Raw genomic sequence first — 14,743 nt, forward strand, 5'->3', positions numbered from 1 at the left:
TTTACAGATATCTGTAGTCATCCGAAGTTGATTGATTCTTCAATAGGCTGAAGAAATTTCCACTGTAATACAACATTGAACCATGAAAGCAATGACAATGAATCCTATGGTAAAGAATTCACACCACATCAAGACTTTACGATTTCATGATTACTGGGCTTTACAGCTACTATTGAAAAGGATATGTTCTTTTTAGTCAGTTTGCTAGTTGAGCAAACATTGAATTAGGTGCTGAGAAATTAAGGTAAAAAAAATGTCAATTAGCCATGTTTTTCCCAAGATTCTGTTCTAATCAGAGCAAATAATACAAAGAAGGAGAAATTCCAAGTCCTCAGATGCAATCATCTAAATTTAACTTTGAAATTTCACTAACCCTTTGGGGACTCCATTTGATCCTGGATTTTCTTTAAATACTACTATGACCATCAAGCCATGCTGAAACTAATGCAACCCAAGAGACTTTCCTGAGTTTAGACCTTCTTCCTGAACTGAAATCTTAAAAAACTTGCAAATTTTCTCGTGAGTACATAAAAAGCTCCAAGTCTTATGTTACTGGCAACTGGCAAGCAAACAACTCAGATTAATTCAAAACCCACAATTTCAAATATTTACAAAGTTTGTCCTTTAATTCCAACATATTTGAAAGTTGTGTTCTAAAGGTCTCATTGAGTCATGGTTGCATAATAGCTCCAAGTGTTATATTACTGGTAACTGGAAAGCAATCCACTCCAATTAATTCCAAACCCACAATTTTATAAGTTTACAAACAAAGGTTGGACTTTAATTCTGGTGGGTTTCAAAGTTTTGTCCTAGAGGTCTTGTCCTTTCAGGAATAATGCCACTTTGTGCCTGCCCTACGCCAGCTGATATCCTTTCATCAAATCTTTAATAAATTACTTCTGAAACCAAGAAAAAGTTCTTAATTCTAAACTAGAACACATTTAGAGAGGGCCCATACTGTTTATGCCATGTGCTTTCACTGAATTGTGCTTTGTAACCTCCTGGGATTGAAGAGGTTCTCCCAGCCTACATTCCCTTAAATCCAATAGGACAGCTTTTTTAAAAAAAATTAAAATGGGAGACTAATATATCAATCAATCAATTTTATTTATTGAGTGATTACTGTGTGCAACAGAACAGAGTTGATAGACATGCTGCCTGCCCACAACGAGCTTATGTAGCAGGGATTTCTCCTTTGCACATCAGCTTCCAGGATTCTAAATCTTTTGGATTTTTTTGAAAAGTTGTATCCTTGGTGGAGTTCTAGGTGGGGCACGAAAAATGAACATAAAGGACAACAATTTTGATCTCCTCAAGGGAAGAGAACATATGTCTTGTTATGGTTGTACTCTCCCAAGTGCTTAGTATAGTGCTTTCCACTTCAATAGGGAAATGTCCATATTATGGCCATATTTTGTCAGCTGTAATCTCCTACTCTTCCCTCATATTCTAGATACATAGTGAACTAAAATGTTATGAAAGGATTCACAGTTTCCTACAATACTGGAGCATCAAGAGACAGAATTATTCCCTATATTTGCTCTAGTGAATTCCCTATAACAAATCAGTGAAACTGTGTTTGCTTTGGGCCATTAAATAATAATAATGGCATTTCTTAAGTGCTTACTATGTACCAAGCACTGTATTAAACACTGGGGTAGATACAAGCAAATCGGTTTGGGCACAGCCCCTGTCCTACAGTGGGGCTCTCAATCTCAATCCCATTTTACAGATGAGGTAACTGAGGCACAGAGAAGTGAAGTGACTTGCTTGAGGTCACACAGCAGATATGTGGGGGAGACAGGATTAAAACCCATGACCTTCTGACTCCAGGCCTGTGCTCGATCCACTAGACCATGCTGCTTCGTATTGTTTTTGTTGTTGGTATTTGTTAAGCGCTTACTATGTGCCGAGCATTGTTCATTCATTCATTCAATAGTATTTATTGAGCACTTACTATGAAAAGAGCACTTTACTAAGCACTTGGAATATACAATTCGGCAACAGAGACAATCCCTGCCCAATGATGGGCTCACAGTCTAAACGGGGGAGACAGACAGCAAAGCAAAACAGAACAAAACATGACAACATCATCAAGATAAACAGAATCAAGGAGATATGCACCTGATTAGCAAAATAAATAGGGTAATAAATAATATATAAAAATAAGCACAGTGCTGAGGGCAGGGGAAGGGGGAAGAGCAGAGGGTGGGAGGGTGGAGGGTAAGGGAAGGGGAGGAGAGGGAAAGGAGGGCTCAGTCTGGGAAGACCTCCTGGAGGAGGTGAGCTCTCAGTAGGGCTTTGAAGAGGGGAAGAGTTAGTTTGGTGGATGTGAGGAGGGAGGGCATTCCAGGACAGCGGTAGGACGTGGGCCAGGGGTCGACGGCGGGACAGGTGTGAACAGGGGACAGTGAGTGGCAGAGCAGCGGAGTATACAGGGTGGGCAGTAGAAAGAGAGAAGGGAGGTGAGGTAGGAGGGGGCAAGGTGATGGAGAGCTGTGAAGACAAGAGTGTGGAGTTTTTGTTTCGTGTGAAGGTTGATAGGCAACCACTGGAGGTTTTTGAGGAGGGGAGTAACATGCCCAGAGGGTTTCTGTAAGAAGATGATCCGGGCAGCGGAATGAAGAATAGACTGGAGTGGGGAGAGACAGGAGGAAGGGAGATCCGAGAGGAGGCTGACACAATAATCCAGTCAGGATACTATGAGAGCTTGTACCAGCATGATAGCAGTTTGGATGGAGAGGAAAGGGCGGATCTTGGTGATATTGCGCAGGTGAAACTGACAGGTGTTAGTGACGGATTGGATGTGTGGGGTGAATGAGAGAGCTGAGTCAAGGATGACACCAAGGTTGCGGGCCTGTGAGACGGGAAGGATGGTAGTGCCATCCACCGTGACAGGGAAGATAAGGAGCTCAGTTTTAGACATGTTGAGTTTTAGGTGGTGGGCAGACATCCAGGGGGAGACGTCCTGGAGGCAGAAGGAGATACGAGGCTAGAGGGAGGAAGAGAGAACAGGGGAAGAGATGTAGATTTGTGTGTCATCTGCATAGAGATGATAGTTGAAGCCATGGGAGCAAATGGGTTCACCAAGGGAGTGAGTATAGATGGAGAACAGAAGAGGGCCAAGAACCGACCCTTGAGGAACCCCTACAGTTAGGGAATGGGAGTGGGAGGAGGAGCCCATGGGATGGGGAGGAGGACCCCACGAAGGAGACTGAGAATGAACGGCCAGAAAGATAAGAGGAGAACCGGGGAGGATGGAGTCCGTGAAGCCAAGGTGAGATAAAGTGTGGAGAAGGGTACGGTCGACAGTGTCAAAGGTGCTGGGTAGATACAGAATAATCAGGTTGTCCCACGTGAGGCTTACAGTCTTAATCCCCATTTTACAGATGAGGCAACTGAGGCACCGAGAAGTGAAGTGACTTACCTAAAGTCAAACAGCTGAGAGGTGGCAAAGCTGGGATTAGAACCCATGACTTCTGATGCATAAACCCGTGCTCTTGCCACTGAGCTACACTGCTTCTCTATGAGGGAAACTAGTCTGAAGTTCTAGTAATTATTTAGTAGTAATTATCTAGTATTTATCTAGTAGTTATCTAGTAATACAATGAACTTAGTTCTTCAATAGCTGTGTTTCATTGCTTGATTTGGATAGAGTGCTATTAGGAAATTATAAAACACTTCCTTCAATGCAAGTTGAACTGGACAGAAAACAAATGTTACTAGTGCAAGTAGAGATTTGGCTTTGGACGGTCTAGTCGGGCACATTCGTGTGGAATCTTTTTATATATGTGACATTACCATGTGCCAGCCACTATTCTAAGTGCCGGGATAGAGATACAAGCTAATTAAATTGGACACAGTTCACAGTATTAACTCCCATTTTACAGATGAGGTAACCAAAACACAGAGAAGCCAAGTGACTTCCCCAAGGTCACAAAGCAGACAAATCATTGAGCCAGGATTAGAACCCAAGTCCTTCTGACTCCCAGACCTGTGATCTATCCACTATGCCATGTTGCTTCCCTGACTCATAGTCTGCTGCTTCTGTGATTCCCAGATTCTTCTGCTGGGTTATGAAACTGTACCAGATGTACAGAACTGTGCCAGCATTACTGTACAATACAGAACCCCAGCTTTACCTACTGCCCCACAAGTATTTCACTGTACCACACCATTACAGTGCTGCATTTAATGCAGTAAAATAACACAGGTGGTACTATGAAAATACACCCAATACACAATAATAATATAGGAATTTGTATCGAAAAATGCCAGTCATGGTGGTTTCTTTAATCATGTACCCTTACACCATTAACTGCCAGTGAATCAATGATTTCTGTGACACAATTTTTCCAACACACAAGATTATACTGGAAAATAATTTTAGCAGAACTGGCTTAATATGGGCTATTACTCTGACTAGACAGCTACCAACTCTATTGAGCCTTGCAAAAAACCACACACCCAGTTGAGCAAGATGAGTAACAATGTAAGCTTCTTGTGGGCAGAGAATGTATCTACAAGCTCTGTGATACTGTACTCTCCCAACATCGCTAAAATCTGTCCTTTCCTCTCCATCCAAACTGCTACCACGTTAGGCAAGCAGCATGGCCTCTTGTCAAGAGCACAGGCTTGGGAGTCAGAGGTCTCATGTTCTAATCACGGCTCTGCCACTTGTCTGCTGAGTGATCTTGGGCAAGTCACTTCGCTTCCCTGGGCCTCAGTTACCTCATCTGTAAAATGGGAATTTGAGACTGTGAGCCCCACCTGGGACAGGGACTGTGTCCAACACGATTTGCTTCTCTCCACCCCAGCACTTAGTACAGTGTCTGGCAGATAGTAAGCACTTAACAAATACCATTATTATTATTATTATTATTACAATCACTTATCCTATTCATCCTAGATTACTGCATCACTAACCTCCCAACCTCCTGCTCTCCCCACTCCAGTCCATACTTCATTCCATTTCCTGGATTATCTTTCTATAGAAATGCTCAGGACAAAAACAAACAAACAAAAACACCATTGGATTCAAAGCACTCCATCACCTTGCTCCCTCCTACCTCAACTTGCTTCTCTCCTTCTACAACCCAGCCCACACACTTCACACTGTGGTACTAACCTTCACTGTGATCTTGCCTGTCTCACCACTGACCCCTGGCCTCCATCGTACCTCCATCCTGAAATGTCCTTACTCCTCAAATCCGCCAGACTCTCCCCCCTCCCCTTCATAGTCTTATTGAAGGCACATCTCCTCCAAGAGGCCTTCCCAGATTAAGCCCCACTTTTCCTCATCTCCCACTCCCTTTTGCATCACCCTGACTTGCTCCCTTTGCTCTTCCCCCTTCTCTCCAGCCCACAGCACTTATATGTCTGTAATTTTATTTATTCATATTGATGTCTGTTTACTTGTATTGATGTCTGTCTCCCCTCTTCTAGACTGTTACCTTGTTGTGGGCAAGGACTGTCTCTCAGTATTGCTATACTGTACTTTCCCAAGCACTTAGTACAGTTCTCTGCACACAGTAAGTGCTCAATAAATATGAATGAATAAATGAATGAAAGAGTTTAGTACAGTGCTCTGTAACAATCGGCATTCAATAAATATAATTGGTTGATTGACTTATGCCAGGCAAGTAAAAAAAAAATTCAATCTTCACCGTGTTCTTTTGAGTTGGGGAAGGGGAGTATAGAGATAAGCTGTTCATTTTTTTTTTGACTAAGGTTTTGAGTGGTAATTTATTAATAATGCTTTTGCACTGCCCTGGCCATGAAGGCCTTGAAGAAGATAGAGCTGGCATCTATCGAGGGACAGAGTTGACAGTTCTATAGCTGCTTTAATACTGATGCTCACACCAGGGCTGCCAGTGCCTTTCAACAACAATAGTGTTGTTGGCTATTCTTTGAAGGGACTTAGAAAAACTCTTTTGTTGCCAAATGGCATAGACTGCTGGCAGCTGGCACCCATCCTCCCCTGGGGTCCAGGATAAGAATAAAGGAGGGAGGCAGAGAGGGTTTCCTAGGCTTTTCTCTCTCCCCTCTGAGCCTGGTAGGGCATATGGTTAGTTCCCTTACCAGCTCAAAGGGGAGAATTAAGTTCATTAAGTAATATGTCAGCCAGAAATGAATTAGTACACAATTTTGAATACCTCATAAAGGAAAGAAAAAAGAACCATTCATTTTTGTCAGTTCTAATCACCTAAATTGTGATATTTCTTGATTAATCTTTCCCAATTCTGCCTTTCACCCTGAAAACTGATGTGATCCTACTGGTGTGATTCCATAATGAATCTGCAGCACACCAACTAATTTATTAAATTCATTTTTTCTTGAAAATAGTTTTTTCTTGGTTCTACCCAGGGTTTCACTCAGTTGCTGTGATTTTGAAAGGAAAATGGGAATTAAAGGAGAGCTATTCTTCTCGCTGTCAGCTGAAAATGACCTGAAACCCTATGACCTGAATATACAGCCAAAAATTCAATAAAACCAATGTCACCTAACTCCATAATGAGAAACATGGCAATTTCTCATTCACTCTGTTTAGCAGCATGTTTCTTCCTGGCTCAAATCTCTCACTAAAGTCAAAGAGACCTTCTCTGTTTGGTAGAGATGGCACTGAGTTGGGGATCAACAAAAAACAAGTGACCGACACAAACAAGTAGGTTTGTTTTTCTGGCAGTGTTGAGTGGCTTTCTGCCCATAGTCCTTTGTGTCAGAACATTATATATGGAAGGAATGTGTTTCTCAGTAGCCTGTGCTGGCTCTTTCTCAACATATGGACTACTGAGGAAGTACCGCAGGATTAGAAAGATGCCACCAATATCACCATCTTCAGGGTAAAAGAGGAGAGAGTTGTATGTGGAAACTATCATGGGGTCTCACTGCTCTCCATTTCCAGCAAGTACTTAGCCATAGCCTTTCAGCAGTGAAGACTATCATTAACCATGTGCTCCCAGAATCTCAATGTGGTTTCATACCACACTGTGGCACAGAAGTTCTTTTCTGTACTTCAGATACAGAAGTGGAGGAAACAAAATCAAGCCCTCTATTTGTGGACCTCAGAAACATCTGATCTCCTTAGTAGACATGGATTCTGGCAATTACTAGAATTGTTTGACTGTCCTGGACAAAAACAGGACTTCCAGACATCTGCTCTGCGGTGAGCTAGTTGGAGTGGAGTAACCACACAGTTTGGACAGAAGAAATGCTTTAAGGACACAATAAAACAAAATCTTAAACAATGTAACAAAGGAGCAGACTGCTTGGAGGCAACAGCAAGAGACACTTCAGTCTGGGGCAGAGCTACTAGAAACCGGAAGGCCGCCTTGGAGCAGGATGATCCTTCAAGATGATCACACCAAAGGGGATATTCATGGGTAACAAATGCAAGAAACAAATGCAACAGTGTAGCAAGATGCAATTATTACCTGCACACAATATGGAAAGGACTGTTCCTCATCTGTCAAACTCATCAGCCACAGCCTTAGCTATACAGTGGATAACATCTCCCCATCAACAGCATCTCCTATACTGTCCAAAGTACGGGTAGGCATAATTAATCAATCAGTGGAATTTATGGAGCCCTTATTGAGTGATATTTTTGAGCAAAGCATTTAACTATTCACTTGGGTGACTACAGCAGAGGCAAGACACTTTCTTTTCCCTCAAGGAGCCCACAGTATCAATATACATTTGATGGAGTGCTTTGTTCTTTCTGGGTTCTGTTTACAGAGATTTCATTTTTTCCCCATCTCCTATTCTCCACCTTCACAAAAGAAGAAGATATGAAATTCTTAAAAACAAAGAAAAAGAGAAAAGAGAAAACCTTTGAAATGGTCTGAGCTCCCTTGCCCGGCCATTCTCACAGACTCCAGGGGCCCAGATGGATCCACGGATCCATGGTGGAAGGAGAGGGTCATCATCCAGGATTTTAAAGGTATCTATAGCTATCCATCTATAGTCATCAATGAGCTCAAATAATTTCTCTTTGATATCAAGCAAAGCATGTAGAACATTACTTTCTCCTGTTGAGGTATGTAAGCTCAGTCCCACCATATCTGACATTATCCCACTTAAACCCAAAGTGGTCTTTGTCTTGAAGGACAATAAAGAGATGTTTCATCTTTTCATCATCCTCTAAAGCCCAGAGCCATGAAAAGCAGGTACAAGCAGATGAGGGGTCTTTAGGCAGCTGATTGCTCAGTCATCTCCTGGAGATGGTGGTAGAGAGATGCAGCAAGAGTCCTCCCCATTAAGACCATCTGCACAGATTGAAGATACAGAGTGTTAATGCCAGGGTGAATGTCTGTATCAGTTGGTTGTGGATTGTTTAAGGGATTATGGGTTTGCTATTCTACATTGTATATTCCATTTCTCATTCTGCATCGATTTACTATTTGCTACAACGCTATCAGTTTGATATTCTATTTATTTTAGACTAACCTGCTTGCTAGAAGAAATGTAATAATGATATTTATTAAATGCAATCTTATGTGCCACAGTGTAAATGCAAGTTAATCACATCGAACACAGTCCTTGTCCCACATGGGGCTCACAATCTAAGAAGTAGGGAGACCAGATATCTCATTCTCATTTTTCAGATGAATCCTAGACTCATGGCTTTTCCACAGATTTTGCAAATCTGATATTCTATTTTCATATTCCATATAAATCTACTTCTTGCTTCCAGCATTAAACCCTATTTACTTTTTGGTCTTTAAGTTGTCAGGAATATGCTATTTTATTCCTATTTTTATTAGTTTTGCTCTTATGAGACTTGAGGGCTATGTTTGAATTCTGTCTCTGTGTTGCATCTAAGGCATTGTAAATTCACTTTTATATTTAGCCCGTTCACATCAACAAGGAATCAAAGTATGTGTTGGCTTACTCTGGCACCTGCATAACATTTTAATCCATCAAGCTTTATAGATAAAATGGATAGTGAGCGAGACAAGGCTGTTAAAAAAACAAAAACAGATTGGGGTTAAGGAAGGTTAAGGAAGTATAGAGGAAGAGGATTTATATCAAGACAAACCCTGATCTCTCCTAAGTTTGTGCAATTCAAAACACCCCTGCCACCTCTGTCCAACCCAGGAGAAACTGAATGTAGAAATGTGGTTGTGGTAAGACCAAATCCTGTCTGTCATGACTTATTTCCATGTGGATTTCCACCATGCCCTTGTCACCTTCATTCCAGCTTTCTCCTCAAATTACAACAGAACCCACCGGTAAACTTAACCCTCAATGGTGTCATCTATAAGTAAGAAGTGTAACAATATATACAATTATTTGTTAATATATGCCTACTGTTTCCCCCATTAGATTGTCAGTTCTCAAATAATTTATTATTTTGTTCTGCACAAAATACTGCTGATACTGGTACTGACAGTATTGTTTACTATTGCTAAATGAAGCATTTATCAGGCCCATTCAGATTCAGATTCACTGAATCCACAGTCAGTACTTTCTACCTATTTGCCTGAGTGCAACACTAAATTATGTAGGCATTGCATTTGAGATTCAATCATGTTAGGAGCATTTTTTTCATTTAATTAATAGTTTCAAGACCCTAGGGTGTTAGTTATCTGATGTCTAGGATATATTTTTTCTAATGTTTATAGTACCTGAGTTTTTATCTTTACCTACATATGCAGATTCAGACAATTGAAGCCCAGAATGTATTTTGAACTCAATTATCCTGATATTCGAAGCATGTAGGATTTTGGGGCCTCAAATATCTGGATATAATGAGGAAAGCATATTATTATTTTTCAATTATCTGATCATTCATACATTTAGATCCATGAATAAATTCTTGGAACTACTCTTACAATAAATACCAACTTTTGCTATGTGAGACTGTTTTTTGAAATATGGTTATCTTCAGTCTATTCCCCACCAAAAACCAAAAAACAGTTCCAGCTGCTTGAAGAGCTGTTAGTTATTCAATGTAATAAATGAAATGTATTTTCTGAATTGCATTCTAGTTATGAAATAGGGTTAAGTTCCTCTACAGTTTTAAAGAACAGATTGGAAAACCTAGTCAGATGAAAAACAAACTAGAAAATTATGATTTTAATATATACTTTATTTAAAAAGTACACAGTTTTAAATTGTTTCCAATGAGACAAAGCAGAAAGAAATGGCCACCTGTGTCTACCAGCTGTTTCTGATGCAGTGTGATTATCATGGAAATGTTACATTTGCATGACTTGCAAAGTAAAAAGATATACTTTTTTGTCAACATATCTTTAAGAGTTTATATCACCCACAGTTTAAAATCATGAAATGCTGATGTTTGGACTATATTTCATTTCTTCTATGTTGCACCATATTTCAGTTCACAGTTTATCCATGTATTAGCATGCCAAAGAAGAAATCAGTCAGTGTCACCTTGACAAAAGTGTTAAAATCAGGGGAATAAGAATCAGAATAGGTTTAGCATTAAGGCCCAGGACTCCACCACATTCTCTTGCATTCTCCTAAAGAAAAAGATAAAGCCTACGCATTAATATTTAGAAGATGCTCTAGCATTAATCAAAGTTCAACTTTCCAGGTACGGTATTGACTAATACAATGAAATCAACCAAAGACTCCCGATGCAAAAGCCCTATTAGCAAGAAAGAATCCTTGCCTATATCTCGTTCTGATTTTAGCGGCAAAACTAGAAAGCACAGCTTTTAAAAATATCTTTTGTTCATAATGTTTTTAAACAATAGCCTTATATTATCACACAGAAACTCAGTATTTCTAAACAATATCTTTTATTTTGATATAAAATGTCTGCCCAGATTTTTTGGACATTATGCAATATCATCATTCACATTTTTACAGGTGTAATTCCTCTAGTGATCCAATGTATTTCATTGTGAAATTAGTATCCATAATTACTATATAAAGTAAAGTAGCTTGGTAGAGAAGCAGTGTGGCTCTGTGGAAAGAGCCCAGGCTTGGGAGTCAGAGGTCATGGGTTCGAATCCCAGCTCTGCCACTTGTCAGTTGTGTGACTATGGGCAAGTCACTTCACTTCTCTGGACCTCAGTGATCTCATTTGTAAAACAGGGATTAACTATGAGCCTCACATGGGACAACCTGATTACCCTGTATCTACCCCAGTGCTTAGAACAGTGCTCTGCACATAGTAAGCGCTTAACAAATACCAACATTATTATTAATCCCGGCTCCGCCACCTATCAGCTGTGTGACTTTGGGCAAGTCACTTCATTTCTCTGTGTCTCAGTTACCTCATCTGTAAAATGGGGATTAAGACTGTGAGCCCCAAGTGGTAAAACCTGATAACCTTGTGTCTACCTCAGCACTTAGAACAGTGCTTGGCACATATTAAGCACTTAAAAAATACCATCATCATTATTATTATTAGAGAAGGGCACAAGGGGCTTAAGATGATTGCTGTATGTTCTGGGTTTCAACTCTTAAACAGGTCACAAAATATGAATGTAGTTTTCCTTCCTATTTGAAGATTATTCTTATCCTATTGACATGGATGTAGTTGAAAAGGCTGATGAAGGACTAGCAGTGCCAACTGCAGTGTGTATTCTGCTATGCTCACATGGTTGCTGCCTATAGTGCCTCTTGTTGCTTTTGTTTGTGCCCCAGTTACATGATTGTCTTGACATGTTTTCATCTTCCAGGATTGCAGAATGCCAGGCCAGTTTGCCTGAAGCAACTATCTTTCTACATTCAGTTGCAATAGCCCAGTCACTGTCTGAGGCTGTTCCCTACTGCATTCTTAAAGGATTTCCTTTGGGCACTTAGTTTGTTTTAGCTTCACATTCAGCAGCCAGCAGTTCTTGGGTATCCTATTGTCATCCATCCTCTGCATTTTTCTACCCAGAAAAGCAATGTCAAATTGGGTAGTGCTTCACAACTCATTGATTGACTTTGTTCCACGACCTTGTAGTTTGTGAGCCCATACTGTCATTTCATATTGAATATCAAATGGCAAAAATATCATATAAGGGTAGCTGATGCAATTGTTTCAGAAGCCAGATATGATATTCCTTCAATCATACTTATTGGGTGCTTACTATGTGCAAAGCACTGTACTGTGTCATGGGTATAAGCCTCAGACACATACAAAAGGACAAAAGGTTGACCAGCACTAAAGCACTCCAGTCTGAAACTAAGTGCTAGGGAGGGTACATCAGAAGCAAAGCACATGGTCCGGGTCCTCAAGGACTTTACAATGGAGAAATACTTATTTGCTGTTTGTGCTGGAGCAATTATGTTCTAGTTTCTCTCAGTGCTGACATGTTGGCACTGTACCTGCCTGGTTCATATGCAAAAAGTGCTGTTCTTTTTCTAGGGGACAACTGTTCTCGTCACATGGTGCCCTAATTTTCCATGACATAATGATTATGTCCTTAATGGTACTCATCTTCTAAAGAGTTTTGATCTTCAACAGTAAAGGTCAACAGTCACAGTCTTCTGATGTTTCTCTTCCTCTTAGATTATGATCCCCATGTGGGTCTGAGACTGTGACTGATTGATTCTCTTGTTGCTGCCCCAGTGCTAGCCATAGTGACTTGGCACACAGTAAGCATTTAATAAATACCAGAATTACTCTAGTGAAGAATCTGGTGGGACATATTTGATTTAAGAGAAGTAGGCAATTTTTAGGGACCCTGTTTCTAGTCCTTTCCCATTTGGAGTAGGCAGTGCATTCCTGAAAGGGACTGCTTGGTACTAATAGTATTTATTTAATGCATACTAGCTGCAAAGCTCTGTTCTAAGTGCTGGGAAAGAATACACAGGTAGATATTAGTTAGACATGGTTCCTGGCCTTCAAGGGACTTGCAGTCTAAGGATCAGAAGGTAGGGTGCTGGAAAATGGCAGGGCTGCTTCTTCAGCGACCAACATACTGGGCCACTTACTTTCGCAGGACTTTCATAAGGAAAACCTAGTGTAACTCCATCAGGCATTTGAATTGTTAAAAAAAATAGCAGGAAGGAGTTCTTTAATAAAGGAATACACCTTAGTTCCAGAGTCACAGAATTTAGGGAACTGGGTGCTCACTAAGAAGGATTAGTTATGGCTATTATCTATCTTGTTCTAATTAAGAATGAGGAGAAAAGAAGAGAGAGCAGGAGAACCTGAAATGTGGTCACGAAGAGCTAGTTAGGAAAAAAAAGGAAATATATGTACTAGAAAAGCCATATCCAATAAGGAAGAAAATAGCTCCTACAAATTCCTGTTCTCCCTTCTATTTAGAATGGGACTCCCTCGTGGGACAGGGACTCTGTCTGATCTGCATGTACTGTACCTACCCCAGGACTTGGTACAGTGTCTGGCACATAGTAAGTGCTTCACAAGTACCATTTAGCTACTGAGCTGTGGTTTAACTGGAAAGAGAGGGAGGACTCTGTTGTATAATTCTGCAAGTATATCATTGATTTTTCTAACTATCAGTCTATATGCATAAACTGAGAGAGAACACTCTTTTAGATTTAAGCATGATATCACTGACTGAGATTTTATAAGTCTGTGTGGATGTAGCTGATAAGCAGTGTGGCTCAGTGCAAAGAGCCCGGGCTTGGGAGTCAGAGGATGAGGGTTCTAATCTTGGCTCTGCCACTTGTCTGCTGTGTGATCTTGGGCAAGACACTTAACTTCTCTGTGCCTCAATTACCTCATCTGTAACATGGGGATTAAGACTGTGAGCCCCACGTGGGACAACCTGAATACCTTGTTTCTTCCCTCAGTGGTTAGAACAGTGCTTGACACATAGTAAGCACTTAACAAATACCAACTTTATTATTATTATAAAACCAATTTTTGATTGTCAATCACTTCTGCAATATATACCTATAAAGACTGTCCTTTGCTGTACAGCATTTGTTACCCAACAGTGCTTGACTGGGTGCCAAAATCTTACTGAAGTTTCTGTTCCCAGACGATCACTCCATTTTTGACTGCTACAGACCAGGCGGATCTGTCACAGGTCACATCATTTGAGGCTCTGCTTCATTTTATCTTTAGTATCTCTTCTTTTGTCCTTTTTGACAGTGTTCCCATTTCAGTACACCATAAATTTGGGTATTCTGCAATTGCCCATTCTCATCACATGTCTCATCTAATAAAGGTGTGATGGGATGGGAGCAGAAACAGCATGGCTTAGTGGAAAGAATATGGGCTTGGGAGTCAGAGGATGTGGGTTCTAATCCTGGCTCTGCCACTTGTCTGCTATGTGACTTTGGGCAATCTGCTTCACTTCTCTGTGCCTCAGTTACCTTATCTGTAAAATGGGGATTAAGACTGTGAGCCCCAAGTGGGAAACCTGATTACCTTGAATCTATCCCAGTGCTTAGAACAGTGCTTGGCACACAGTAAGCCCTTAAGAAATACCATAAATATTATTATTATTATTATGAATAATTCTGGTGGCCTGACTGTGTTCAGGACCTCCCTGTGATCCTCTCTTGCCACATGATTTTATGAATAAGTGTCACTGGTGGAATGTCTCTAAAAGTCAAATGTGGAATTTATCGTAGGGCCAGGGGTCACAGTCATAAAAAACAAAAACAAAACCCAAAAGCTACAATTGTCCTAGTTGCTTTCAATTTGATCTGAATCTTGATGCCATGTTGGTGTCACACACAAAGGAGAATTTGTATCTACAATAAGGAATATAGGGGAAAATGAAGATATAACAATGTGGAAGAACAAGGAAAGTGAAGGTAACTTAGGGCTAAGACAAAAGTTAGTAGGGACTCTTTG

The 14,743-nt window shown here is 40.5% G+C and overlaps 1 protein-coding gene across 2 annotated transcripts in view; it reads right to left on the bottom strand.

Moving 5' to 3' along the window:
- Window positions 1-10,072: 10,072 nt before the first annotated feature.
- Window positions 10,073-14,743, bottom strand: part of CACNA2D3 (calcium voltage-gated channel auxiliary subunit alpha2delta 3) — a 1,019,762-nt gene continuing 1,015,091 nt past the window's right edge. For both annotated transcript variants that reach the window (XM_029052259.2, XM_029052258.2), the window contains one exon: window positions 10,073-10,487. In XM_029052259.2, the coding sequence (XP_028908092.1) occupies window positions 10,395-10,487 (93 nt within the window). In that variant the 3' untranslated portion in view covers window positions 10,073-10,394. The remainder of the gene's footprint in view (window positions 10,488-14,743) is intronic.

This window comes from Ornithorhynchus anatinus, chromosome X1 (assembly GCF_004115215.2).
Source record: "Ornithorhynchus anatinus isolate Pmale09 chromosome X1, mOrnAna1.pri.v4, whole genome shotgun sequence".
NCBI classification, from domain to species: Eukaryota; Metazoa; Chordata; class Mammalia; order Monotremata; family Ornithorhynchidae; genus Ornithorhynchus; species Ornithorhynchus anatinus.